The sequence below is a fragment of the Lissotriton vulgaris genome, unplaced genomic scaffold, assembly GCF_964263255.1.
Source record: "Lissotriton vulgaris unplaced genomic scaffold, aLisVul1.2 SCAFFOLD_10292, whole genome shotgun sequence".
Lineage (NCBI taxonomy): Eukaryota > Metazoa > Chordata > Amphibia > Caudata > Salamandridae > Lissotriton > Lissotriton vulgaris.
The window spans coordinates 694-14,243 of record NW_028250303.1 but is presented as its reverse complement, the minus strand read 5'-3'; the positions used below and the strand labels follow the sequence as shown (position 1 = coordinate 14,243).

The window sequence follows — 13,550 nt, the reverse complement described above, 5'->3', positions numbered from 1 at the left end:
AACGCTGATGAAACCTGGATTCCCCTGCTACTTCATAACCTCAGCCATACTCCTTTACACTCAAACAAGAGCCTGCTTGCAAGTAAACACTCAGCTTACTGAGCGCTTACCCATTTTCAGGGGCACCAGGCAGCGTTGCCCCTCTCTTATTCATAATTGCAATGGACCCTTAGGTCCATCATCTTCAAGAGTGACCCTCACATCGTGGCCTTCAAGTCACACATGGCCCTCTCTTAGCCTCACACAATGCAGAAAATATTTTATCATTTGACCGTCGTCCTGCTGACAACCTCTCGCCATTGTTTTGTGAAATTATCCGCTTTGGCAGTCTGTCAGGCCTTCACATAAACTGGGCCAAATCTGAGCTATTCCCATTGACAGCAAATACACATCCCATTGATATTGAGTACCCCTTATCACAGGTTCCGCTAAATACTTGGGTATTCACATACATCTAGATAAAGAATAAGCTCTTCAGCTCAACTATGACTATGCTGTGGACCGCTTATCGGCACAAGTTGAACGTTGTATTAGCCTTCCACTTTCCATTGCCGGATGGTTGGCAGTAATAAAAATGGGAGTACTCCCCCGGTTTCTGTATTTGTTTTTAAACATTACCATTACGCTCCCACTGCATGTTTTAAAAACCTGGCATAGCCTGCTCACACGGCTCATCTGGGCTGAGCATAGGCCTAACATTAAATGGAATACCATGAACCATCCTTGTGAGCATGGCGGTTTTGGAGTCTCAGACTTCTTTTTTATTATCTTGTTGCCATTATGCCTACCACTGGTATCATCATGATACCAATATCCCATACATCAGGATCCAGGCAGGACATGTACCACTTTGAGCTAAATTGCTAAAGGGTATCCCAATAGATCCCACCAGTATACAGACTCTCGCCGCCACTTGCTGGGCCTGGCGGCGGCTTCTTTGTGTGCTGGGAGGGAATATGCTATATTCCCCAGGCATTACTTTGGTGCACAATCTATGGCTACCCCTCATGAGTGAAAAACTAGTCCAACAAACCCTGACCCACCATGGCCTCTACACTCTAAGAGATGTGCTTCCAGATGGTTATACTCTTTCCCATACTAACAAAACTCAGTTCCAGGGCGCATCTTATATGGATCACGTCAAACTACACAGACTTCATAACACCTTACGCTCTTGTATACCCACATATCCTTTGGCTCCAGAAGAGTTCACACCGCTTACTCTTATAATTACCAGACTATATCGTGCTTGCCTGGTCCTAAGACCAGACTCTACTGCGCAGGCTAGAGAGACTTGGAGTAAGGATTTGGGGTATTTGATCTCTGAAAAGATCTGGGCATGTTGCTGCACTCCAATAAAATTTGTATCCATCAACCACAGACACAAACTCTTCCATTTCAAGTTCCTGCAAATTTGACCTAATACATTGAACTGTGTGCCCCAAGTATCAGGTCCCAAATGTCTATTTCATGCATCCCACTTGGACTAATTAGTCGCTACTGGGCCTCTGTTTTCTCACTTCTTTCCATTATGGCAAACTACACAATACAACTCCATGGTGCTCCTCGGCTAGACTGATTAGACAACACCCAGAGACACTATTTGCTGACATATACCACTGCTTTCCCAAAGGCCAGTTTAAAATGGATCTCATTTTCCAAAAGACCTGCAAATTGGAACAACATTCTCAGAACACGCCTTCACATATCCAAAACAACTAACACTCTCTACAGCTGCAAACTAACGATCGCACTCCCAAGCCGCCCTATGCGTAGTTGCCACACCTCTGCGACTATCTACACCAACAGCACAGTCATGATCCAAGCCAACAACGACAACCTAGATGCATTTGAATTCCTCTTCACCCTGCTTCGCAACGCCCCCATGCATTCACGCCACTCCCCCGCCAAACTCCCTATACCCTGATAGACTGCCCCTCCAGGAGCTCTCACAAATCAATCTCAAGACTTTTGACATTAACGCTAACCCCCCCTCCAGACACCAATCTCTCCTCCGCATACTCCTCCCCGATCATACACAATACTTACCTCCCTTCCAAAACGAATCAGAGACCAGTCTTAGATGAGACTCAGATGAAGATCTCCTGCTCCCTTGACGATCGACACCTACACCCTCCATCCTCAAACTACCACTTCAAACAGACATCTAGCGAACCCAATCCTCAGTCAATGACTCCTAAATCTCTCCCTTTACCGACACACAAGAGGCGGCCGCTGGAACCACGTCGTGATTTTCTTCACCCCATGTCCAGGGCCACTCATAGGGACAACACTGGCAACAACAACACCAAAAGCCCCTCTCTCAACTACAAGCACCCTCCTTCCCGGGACGCCCCCACCCTCTCCTCTTTGGAGACAACTCAGGAACTTGCTCTGCTGGAAAGCCAGCTAAAATACTGGGCCTAAACGAAATCCTCCTGAACCTCACCACACCCGAGAGCCCAGACTACACCCACTCCTCACCCCTACCAACATTAAACACAGTAGGCCTCCCAAAACTCAACGGCTCAGCTGGATCACAACCCCCCTCTCAAACCAGACACAGAGACCCTAAAAGAACAAGAGCCGCAATGGCCACGAGTGAAGCGAGGGATCGTGCCACCTCGTATGACACGTCCTCTACTGTCACCCCTATCTCCAAGATCCAGGTTGTCACTGGATTTGGAAGAGACCCCTCCCCTCCCAGATCTTTAAGACCCCCAGCCCTGCTCACTAATATTTGAAGGGTCCCCAATAACGAAGAAACTCAAAAGAAAGGGGACCACCACCAACTGCATGCTCATTAACTGCAGATCGGCCGCTAAACATGCAACAGAACTGGCAAAAACCATCCTTACCCATGACATTGACATCACGTTCATCACTGAAACATGGCTAAATGAGTTCTCTTCCCTAACTATCAACATGCTTGTGCCCCCGGGCTTCGTAATCATCAACAAAGACAGGAAGAATGAGGGAGGAGGGGGCATAGCAATCATACACAAGAACATCTCCCTGAAGGAAACTGAATCCTTCAAATACAACACATTTGAATGTCTAACTACCATCATTAGGGCGAGAGACAACAAAGCTCTATTCTGCCACCTCCTCTACCATCCGCAAGGCAATACCGCCTCATTCGGAGAACACCTCTCCGACCTGATAACTCACTGCTCACTCAGTGGCTCCAACACATAATCCTAGGTGACCTCAACTTACACTGGAATGAGGAAAACAACTCGCTGATCAAAACTTTGAATGAACATCTAAGCAATAATAACCTCACCCAACACTGCACAGAGGAAACCCACAACAGAGGCTCAATCCTGGATGCCTTTGTCACTCAAGCAGACATAGTCTCAATTGACCACACCCTGCCTGTTGACAGGTCGGTCCACCATATTATTCTATTCCACATCAACCAAACAATCAAATGTCAGCCCCGTATGCAGGACCCCCCTGGGTGAGAAATCTAAGACAGATTCCCCTTGCTGACCTGGAAGAAAGGGCCAGCTCTCTCCTCCCCATAACCAAAGGGGACCTCTCCACAACAGAAGTCACCTCTCACTGCAATACTACTATGACTTCAATTCTGGACCAAATAGCCCCCTTGCAACAAAAAAGAGTCAGGAACATTCCATCTAGATCGGGGTTCGAAACAGATATAAACTCCGAAAGAAGACAACTTAGAGCTGCAGAAAGACTCTGGAGGAACAACCCGTCCACAATCCTCCTTGATCAACCCAAATCAGTACGCAGGAAATATAATAAACACATCAAGAAGGAAAAAAACTCCTTCTTTTGTAATGCTCTAGACAACGCAAAAACAGGCCCAAAGAACTCTTCAACATCATTAGGAAACAAACTTCCAAGTCGCCTTCATCAACAGTTCAGGCCTCCAAAGTCCTGTGTGACAACTTTGCTAATTTCTTTAATCATAAAATCACCAAGATCGAACTGTCCCTGTACGATCCCCGCAGTCCCCCCAACAGTACCTCTCCCCGTGGGACCGAAGATATTAAACCCAAGCACCCCCAAACTACTGGAAATCTTTCAATCCCTCCTCACACGTCTTGGATCCCATGCCCACCCAACTGGCCATAAAGCTCAAACTCACCCTAGCCCCGCTCTGGACCAAGATCATAAAAATCTCCTTGAGAACCAGAGTCATGCGACACTGTCTCAAATTCGGCCAAGTCACGCCTTTACTTTTTAAAAAACGGGCTACGACACAAAAGGCCTTAACAACTTTAGACCCGTCTCCAACCTCCCTCTCCCAGCTAAAATCCTGGAAGGATGTGTTCTCCTTCAACCTACTCAACACATGGACAGCACCAACCTTCTAGACCCCCACCAATCGGGTTTCAGAAAAGGCACCAGCACAGGGACAGCGATCCTAAACGTCATAGACGATATACACAAGTACTCGATACGGACCAATGCTGCCTACTCATAATCCTGGACCTATCGGCAGCCTTCGACTCGGTCGACCACAAAGTACTCATTAAGGTACTCCAAGAAAGGGTAGTAGCGGAAGAGGTGGTCTTACAGTGGTTCACCTCTTTTCTACAGAACCGCACCCTAATAATACAAATCTAAAATTTCTCATCTGAGATACTCCCCGTCAAGAGGGGTGTCCCTCAAGGATCAGTTCTCTCCTCGCAACTTTTCAATATCTATTTGGAACCTCTTACCACCATACTTAAAAAAACAACATTCCTTTCCACCTCTATGCGGACGATACCCAGATCTATTTTGAAACCTCCTCCATTGATGACATTCAGAGACTGAACGACACTCTAAGAGAAGTCCAACACTGACTGTCACTCAACCACTTGAAACTCAACCAGGTCAAGACGGAAATCCTCCTCATCTCCAACAAGGAGGAGAACCCCCAAAGCACAGAATGGCTAAAAGCTATAGATGCTCTCAACTGCAATCTCACCCTGGCTGATTCCGTTAAATCACTGGGAATCACTCTAAGCTCCAAAACTAGACATGATCAAACACATCAAGATCACCACAAAGAGGGCCTTCCTCAATCTTAAACTACTCAGCAAAATAAAACCCTTCATCCCTCACAACGACCAAAAACAAGCTACTCAATTCATGGTATTGTCCAAACTGGACTACGGGAGTGCAAACCTCACAGGAGCAGCAAGATCTCACTTAGCTCCCATCAGATAAATTCTGAACGCGGCAGCCAGAATGGTCACTGGAGTAAAGAAATATGAAAACATCTAGCCTGCACTCAGACAGCTAAAATGGCTCCAAATTGAAATGCGTACTAACTTCAGAACTGCCGGCCTCACTCACAAAGCTCTGCACACAGGGAAACCAGCCTACCTGGCCTCCAAAAGCAAGAAGGCCAGTCAAACAAGTAACCTCAGGAATACCAATTCCCTTCTCCTCATCCCACCAAAAACTTGCAAACAAAAACTGCATCCGGATCCTTCTCAGGAAACGCGCCCAAAATCTGGAACTCCATCCTAGTTCATATCAGGACTATCTCCTCCTTTTTAAAATTCAAAAGGCAGCTCAAAGACGTATTCCTATACTTATCTCTCCCGAATGGATAGCTACAACCCAACCACAGAAACCGGCTCACAGCAGCTCACAGACTCGTTTGACTTTAAGACTTCTACCTCACCCTCCTCTCGACTCCCTCCTCTATTCCCCCCTCCCGCAACCAGTCTTGTCACGAGTCAGTGTGCTTATTACAGTGATATTATTTGACACGTCATGAGTCAATGTGTGTACTATTGTTATATTGTGTGATTTCCCTGCTACCAATGTTGTAAAGCGCTCCATTACCTTTGAGTCTGGCCAGCGCTATATAAAACTCTTAAATACATAAACTATTTGTGAATTTAAACTTTATTGCAACTGGTTTAATATAGTTAAATTACTTGTAATTGAATTCTATACATCACTTTTAATAGTTATTACACCATATAAACATATTTTTAATTCAAGGGAAATTTATTATTTAGTTTAAACTTCAGAAAATAATTTTATTTCATTTAATATATCTAATTTAATTAAAGAATGGATTCAAAATAAAGGTAATAGTACTGTAGAATTGTTTTCTTTAGTTGTTATTTACATTAATAATTAACATACAAAATATATTAATATTTCTTCTTGAATTAAATAAACTCTTCTATTTTTCACTATAGTTTATTTTATGGAGAACTCCGCCCCAGCATTGCTCGTTCAAAGTCAATGGAAATTTTTTAGGGGTGGTCATCATTAGGTTTGCTTGTTAGGCGGCAGTGCATCACTAAAGATATATCTGTGGTATGAAAGTCACAACATGTGGCATAAATCTGTGTGAACGGTGGAGGACATCATTTGAAAGCGGCATCCATCATCCATATCTGGATTTGAGTTAGTCTAAGAAGCCTATTTACTGTTGCATTGATTATTCACCTGTCATTCATTTTATTGTACATGAGGAAGGATTTTTCACTATTGTAGTGATTATTTTTTGTGCCATGTTTATGCCTTGGAACTTTTTACGAGCAGTCAGTGTTTACATTGTAGCCTTTCAGGTGCATGATATTAGTCTTTTTAAAATGGAAATCCCTGGCTGTTGCTCAGAAATGTTTGGTAGTTCATTTTTTTTAAATGATTTCTGCTGGTTCAAGGGAACTCGTGCTTGCAAAACATTTTCACTTTTTTCACTCACAATTAGAGGGTGATTATGCTCCATATTGTTAATTACAATATACTTTTTGGCAGCAGTCCTCCCATAACTGGCATGAGCACAGATGTTCCTACATATCCAGTGTTTTTATTCAGTGCTTGTGCCCTCTTTACTTTAAATGTGTTACATGTATGATAATAACTGTTTTCCTTTTTCAGAGGTGTTGTAAGTTCTCTTTCTGCCATTATGTCTGTAAATTTTATAATATAGTTATTAAGTTGTTGTTAAATAATTGTTTTGATTGATGTTAATATTTCAATTTTTTTTACATTTTATACTTACTTTCGCTGTTGTTTTAACATGTAAATTTCTTCTACCGGTTTACATTAATTTTGTGAAATTGAGGTACAGATGGTGAATTTCTGTCTGATTGTTTGAAATAGAATGTTTGCTTTGTTTAAAAAAGGAATTTTTAGTGTTTGGATTAGATGTGCGCTTGTTTTATTTTTAGCATCAGCTGCTTTTAACTTCTTTAAAATGTAATTGTATTTACTTACATTGGGGCCGATTCCGATCCGGTTAAAAAATCCGCCGTACGATTCGTATTCGTAGCCGAATCCGTACGAATGGGAAACTACCGTCCGACCTGCGTAGTACGATCCATTTCCGCCGATTGCCGTACGAATATCAGCGAACCGTACGAACCACAGTCGATGACCCATACGAATTAGCATCGGAAATCCAACCGATCAAGCCTATGCGAACCCCCCAACGGCCCGTACAAGTCACCCGCACGCACAAGTACGACACGCACCCCCCCTCTCAAGCGACCAAGAACTCCCCCACCCGCCAACGACCCGTACAAGTCACTCGCACGCACAAGTACGACATGCACAGCCCCCTCAAGTGACCGCGAACCCCCCCACCAGCCAACGGCCCGTACACGTCACCCGCATGCACAAATACGACACGCACACACCCCGATCAAGCCTACGCGAACCCCCCCACACACCCAACGGCCCGTACAAGTCACCCGCACGCACAAGTATGACACGCACACCGCCGCTCAAGTGACCAAGAACCCCCCCACCCGCCAACAGCCCGTACAAGTCACTCGCACGCACAAGTACGACACGCACACCCCCCTCAAGCGACCGTGAACCCCCCCACCCGCCAACGGCCCATACAAGTCACCCGCATGCACAAATATGACACGCATACACCCCGATCAAGTCACCCGCATGCACAAGTATGACACGCACACCCCCCCTCAAGCGACCAAGAACCCCCCACCCGCCAGCGGCCCGTACAAGTCACTCGCACGCACAAGTACAACAAGCACACCCCCTCAAGCAACTGCAAACCCCCCCCACCTGCTAACGGCCCGTACAAGTCACCTGCACGCACAAATACGACACGCACACACCCCGATCAAGCCTACGCGAACCCCCAACGGCCCGTACAAGTCACCTGCATGCACAAGTACGACATGCACACCTCCCCTCAAGCGACCAAGAACCCCCCAACCGCCAACGGCCCGTACAAGTCACTCGCACACAAAAGTACAATACGCACCCCCCCCTCAAGTGACCGCGAAACCCCCAACCCGCCAACGGCCCGTACAAGTCACCCGCTCGCACAAATATGACACGTACACCCCCCTCAAGCGACCAAGAACCCCCCCACCCGCCAAAGACCCGTACAAGTCACTTGCACGCACAGGTACGGCACATACACACCCCGATCAAGCCTACGCGAACCCCCCCACCTGCCAACGGCCCATACAAGTCACCCGCACGCACAAATACGACACGCACACATAACACGAACACCTAAACCAGCACAAGGACTTTGCTAACGAGTCACACAACAACACTAAACATGTCTCCTGTGTACACACCATTGAGAAACAATGTCCTGGCCACATCCAAACAGGCAAACAAAGGTCAACACTAACACCCACCCCATATAACACACACACCACCAATTCAAAACAAGCCACCCCCCAAATTGACCAATAAAAGGGTTCACACATACAACCCAACATCCTTTGCAAAATACCTATTTGCTAAAAGAAGAGTCTGCCAGCACATCAACAACTGCACCCATTAACCTTCACACATACACCCTATCTCATCTACACCCACACCACCCCCTTCACAATCAGACCCACACACCCTCATCCATACACACCATCACCCCCTCAATCACATACACCCCACACCATGACGACACCCAAGAATTCAAAGTTCACTAACCCGGAGAATGAGATCCTTACAGATGAAGTCATCAGAGTCGAGCCACAGCTGTTTGGCGCATTGGTCAGACAGACCAGCATAGCTGAAAAAACACGCATGTGGGAGAGGATCGTTGACAAGGTCAATGCTGTAGCACCCATCAATCGCACCAGGCAGGAATGCCAGTCCAGGTGGTATGATCTGCGGAGGATGGTCAAGAAGAAGATGGACCAGGACAACGCCTGTGCACACCACACTGGAGGTGGTGGTCCCGCAGACCAGGGAGTAGAAAGTCATGACCCTGCTGCCACCAGTGGGAGTACACAGAAGTGAAGGAGCCGTTGAGCCTGGTGAGTTTACAAAAAACACATGTTATATGGGTGGACTCACAACAGTGCCCAGCAGTATGGGGGTGGGTGTCCATGAGTCCCAGCAGTGCCCAACAGTATGGGTGTGGGTGGCCATGAGTCCCAGTAGTACACAACAGAATGGGGGTAGTTGCAAGGGGGAGGCTCAAAGGGTGGAAGGTGTAGAGTAGGAGGCTGCTCTCATCCCATATGTCCCAGGTACACACCCAAGCACCATGCCCAATGCACAGGGATAGTGAAATTTCACACAAGATAGTAGACCACAGCTTTCAAAACTTTTCATGTTGTGGACACACTTTTCGGAGATGCATCATTTTGTGACACAGTAAAGCAGTGTAGCAAGCGAGCGCGCACAAACAACCTGTCTCCATCCCTCTGTTGCCCTCCTCCCTCTGTCTGTCTCCCTCCCTCTGTCTGTCTCCCTCCCTCTGACTGTCTCCCTCTGTCTGTCACCCTCTGTCTCACTCCCTCTGTCTCCCTCCCTCTGTCTCCCTCACTCCCTCTGACTCCCTCCATCCCTGTTGCCCTCTCTCTCTCTGTCTCCCTCTCCCTATGTGTCCCTCTCCCTATGTCTCCCTCTCTCTGTCTCCCTACCTCGGTCTCTCTACCTCTGTCTGTCTCCCTCTGTCTGTCTCCCTCTCCTTCCCTCTGTCTCCCCCTGACTCACTCCCTCTCTCTCACTCTGCCTCCCTCACTCTGTCTCCATCTCTGTCTGTCTCCTCCCGCGCCCTCCCTCTGTCTCCCACTCTCTCTCCCTCTCCATCTCTATGCCTCTCTGTCTCTCTGCCTGTCTCAGTCTCTGCCTCTATCTGCCTGTCTGTCCCTGTCTCCTGCACTCTCTCTCCCTCTGTCTCCCTCCCTCTCTCTCCCTCTGTCTCCCTCCCTCTGTCTCACTCCCTCTTGCCTGTCTCCCTCTTGTCTGTCTGGCTCTTGTCTGCCTCCCTCCCTCTATCTAACTCCCTCTGTCTCCCTCCATCTGTCACCCACCTCGGTCGGTTGCCCTTCCTCTGTCTCCGTTTCTCTGTCTCTGTTACTCTGTCTCCGTCCCTCTGTCTCCCTCCCTCTGTCACCCTCCTCCCTCTGTATCCCTCCCTCAGTTTTCGTCCCTCTGTCACCTCACCCCAGCTTCCTGGGCACACACACAGTTGCACCCGAGCACTGCACAGGTCTTATAAAGACCATAGAGCAGAGTGTCTAGGAATGTCTCCTAATTACCAGCAGTCATGTACTAAGTGCCTGCGACACACCCACCATTTGCAGGCGACACAGTACTGTGTCAGGACACACAGTTTGGAAAGCTCTATAGTACACAATGGGCCCTGGTGTAGGCAGCACAAGTCCCTCCTGTGATCATTGCAAACACAAACACCAGGACAATGTCAGACATCCTGTGCAGGAACCCACAACCACGATTATGGCAGCATGCTACATGAGGCCACAGCCAAATCACGAAGGATGGACGCTTGCAAATCACACTCAAACTACTAGCATGGCCTGTCACACACACCCCTAACAGAAACTTATCCCCTGGGGACAGACAATGGAGTGCAACACTGTCACAATTGTCATGTACCACAGCTAAACACTCACTCATATGAATACGCATACAACTTTAACATGCACAGTGCAGATGCTCCAGTCCATTGTGCCTCTCACACAATGCACTTGCCCCATCTTATGAACGTTGTGGATGCACTTAAGTACCAACATGGACATGGGTATTGACAAGATGATGCGTCTTGGAGAAGTGCCACGTTCTAAAGCCATGATCTAGAAGTGGGTGTACAGGTTCAGGGGTGTTGGCATTGGTTGGCCATCACGGAACAGCAACACCTATCCAAAGTAGATTAATTTATCCTTCAAAATTCATTCTGCTCAGTCTCTTACATGAACTTGCTGCAACTAAACTCTGTGCATGCTTGACACAGGCATAAGGATTGACACTGTATCCTGAATGTTGCGTGAAACAGAGCACTGCTGTATATGTGTTGTGCCGGCAGACAAGACACATCAATGGCTGTGTCAGTCATTGTCAAGAGAATGGAAGAAGGAAAATACCCCTGAGTACATGTCAATTTGCTACCACTACATACACAACTGAACACTGACAACAATGTAAAGCTGGTGGAACTGTGATGCTGATAATGGATAACAAATTAAGATGTCACTTGATAGTGCATTAACAGTGTCTGACTCTCACACACACAGGGCAACGTGTGGAGACCACCCCCAACCAGGGGGGAGAAGGATCCCCGTCCCAGGCTCAGCAGGACCCTGACCCTACCGACAGCGACGCCACTCAACGCACTGTGGATGACCCCCCCAACCAACCTGGTACCTCTGGATCCCAAACCCCTGCAGCAACTGTACCAGCTACATCTGAGCCAACCACCGGACCCATTCCCACCACATCCCAGCAGACAGGTCAGAGCCCTGCCCATCATCCACCAGAGAACCAGTCTGAAAATGAGGGACCCCCTTTGGTGGGCACCCTTGACATGGCAGACAACATCCACCCTACCAGCACTCGGGGGTCCCGTCGATCGGATGTGCCCACAAGCGCAGGCCGTGCTCGTGTGGGTCAGGGTGGTGGGAGTGGCGCAAGGCGGAGGCGAGATTCTGGCCAGTCAGCTGCAGGGCCCGGTATGACTGAACTGACTAACATCCTGAAGGCATACCGGCGGGACACCAGGGAGGTGAGCCAGGTAGCGGAGGCCCTCAACGAGGTGAAACAACAGCAGGCTGAGCAACATGCCAGGCAAGAACAACATTATGGACGGGTGGAGGCAACACTGGCTGAGCTCTTGCTGGTGCATCGGGATATGAGCCAATCACTACATCAGATTGCTGGCAACATGCAGCACCCTCCCTGTGTCACCAGGCCAGAAACATCAAGGCAAAGTGCAACACCAGCCACAGGGAGGGAGGAGGAGGAGGAGGAGCTGTCTGACGTAGCGTCCCATGCATCGTCCATGCCTGCACGTGAGGGTCCCCCAAGGAAGAAGGGTCGTCCACGGCTAAGACGTTGAGAGGCAGTGGGGCATGCACAACTCCCAGGACACCTGACCTGGCATATTGCCCTTGGGTACAACAGCATCACCTATTAGACTCTCCCACATGGACTTGCTGGTCACAGTCTGCCCAATGATGCCAATCACTGTGGCCTGGACTCTGTTGACTCAAACTGTAAGGCATCTCATCTCCAGCAGTGAACTTTGGATTCCCCCCCTTTTCTGTACAGCACCTACTCACGTTTCCTGCACAAGATCACCTAATAAATATAAGAAACATCATACGCATTTGTGTAGTTATCTTGTACCCACAGTATAAAAAATATGTGTGTGCAAATGTATGAAATGCAAGAGTATTCAACAAACTGCAGCCATCCACACACTTGGATCTGAGTCCGGGTGAGGACACACATAGGTCACAATATTCTAACAACTAGATACATGGATGGAAATACACACCTGTGATGGTTAGTAAATGCTGGAGGGGGGTTTGGATCACAAAACCGCTATTACAGACAGGCACAGGAGAGTCACTTGGAGGTGTATAGATCAGGGTTAAAAAGCTAGGTGTCCACGTAGGGAGTACCTACATCTGTGTCCTCAGGTATGTGAACTATCATCAGCATGCTGCTGTACTGTGGATGTGATGAATGGCGCACAGGCCAAGGGCGGCAGGACATACTGTGGGCAATGGGCTGTAGCACTCTACACAAGCTCACATGATTACGTGACCTCCCCCTATGGAGCTACAAGTACAAAACTCCTGTGATAGGTGCAACGCATCCAGAACACCTAGCCACGTCTGACAATTATCTTCACCAGAACGGCCACATCACACCACACCCAAGAGACGTGGTTTTGGTGTGTGTCCCCGGTGGATACTTGACTGTCTGTGACGGCTATGTTGAAGTGGTGTGCCGAGGTTGCGTACTGCCACGTTACTGTAAGGAAGGCGAGGTGTGCTACTGTGGTGTTGACCTGGTAACGCAGTATAATATTGTGCTTCTGGAAGGTGTGTGTGTGCTGTATGAGGCACATGACCTGGTGGTACATAGACACACTGTCATGTGGGTCAGCATAGTCTTGCCAGTATGTGTTGCACACACAGGCAGAGAAGCTGTTATGGGTGAGTTTGAGGTATTGTGATACCAGGTGGATGATTGTCTGGTGTCCTCTGTGTGTAGGGTGGCTGGAGCATGCTCAACAAATGGATGGAAGGAGGAGTATCCTGTAGGCGTGTGTGGTCCCGGATCTGTCCAGTCTGCGCTGCATTGCGGCTGTGAAT

General features: G+C 48.0%; 1 protein-coding gene across 1 annotated transcript in view; it reads left to right on the top strand.

Moving 5' to 3' along the window:
• The window catches only part of LOC147663304 (uncharacterized), a 31,856-nt gene extending 19,573 nt beyond the window's left edge, over window positions 1-12,283 (top strand). The window contains exon 2 of the mRNA XM_086950543.1: window positions 11,463-12,283. Within this exon, the coding sequence (XP_086806669.1) occupies window positions 11,463-12,283 (821 nt within the window). The remainder of the gene's footprint in view (window positions 1-11,462) is intronic.
• The last annotated feature ends 1,267 nt before the right edge of the window (window positions 12,284-13,550 follow it).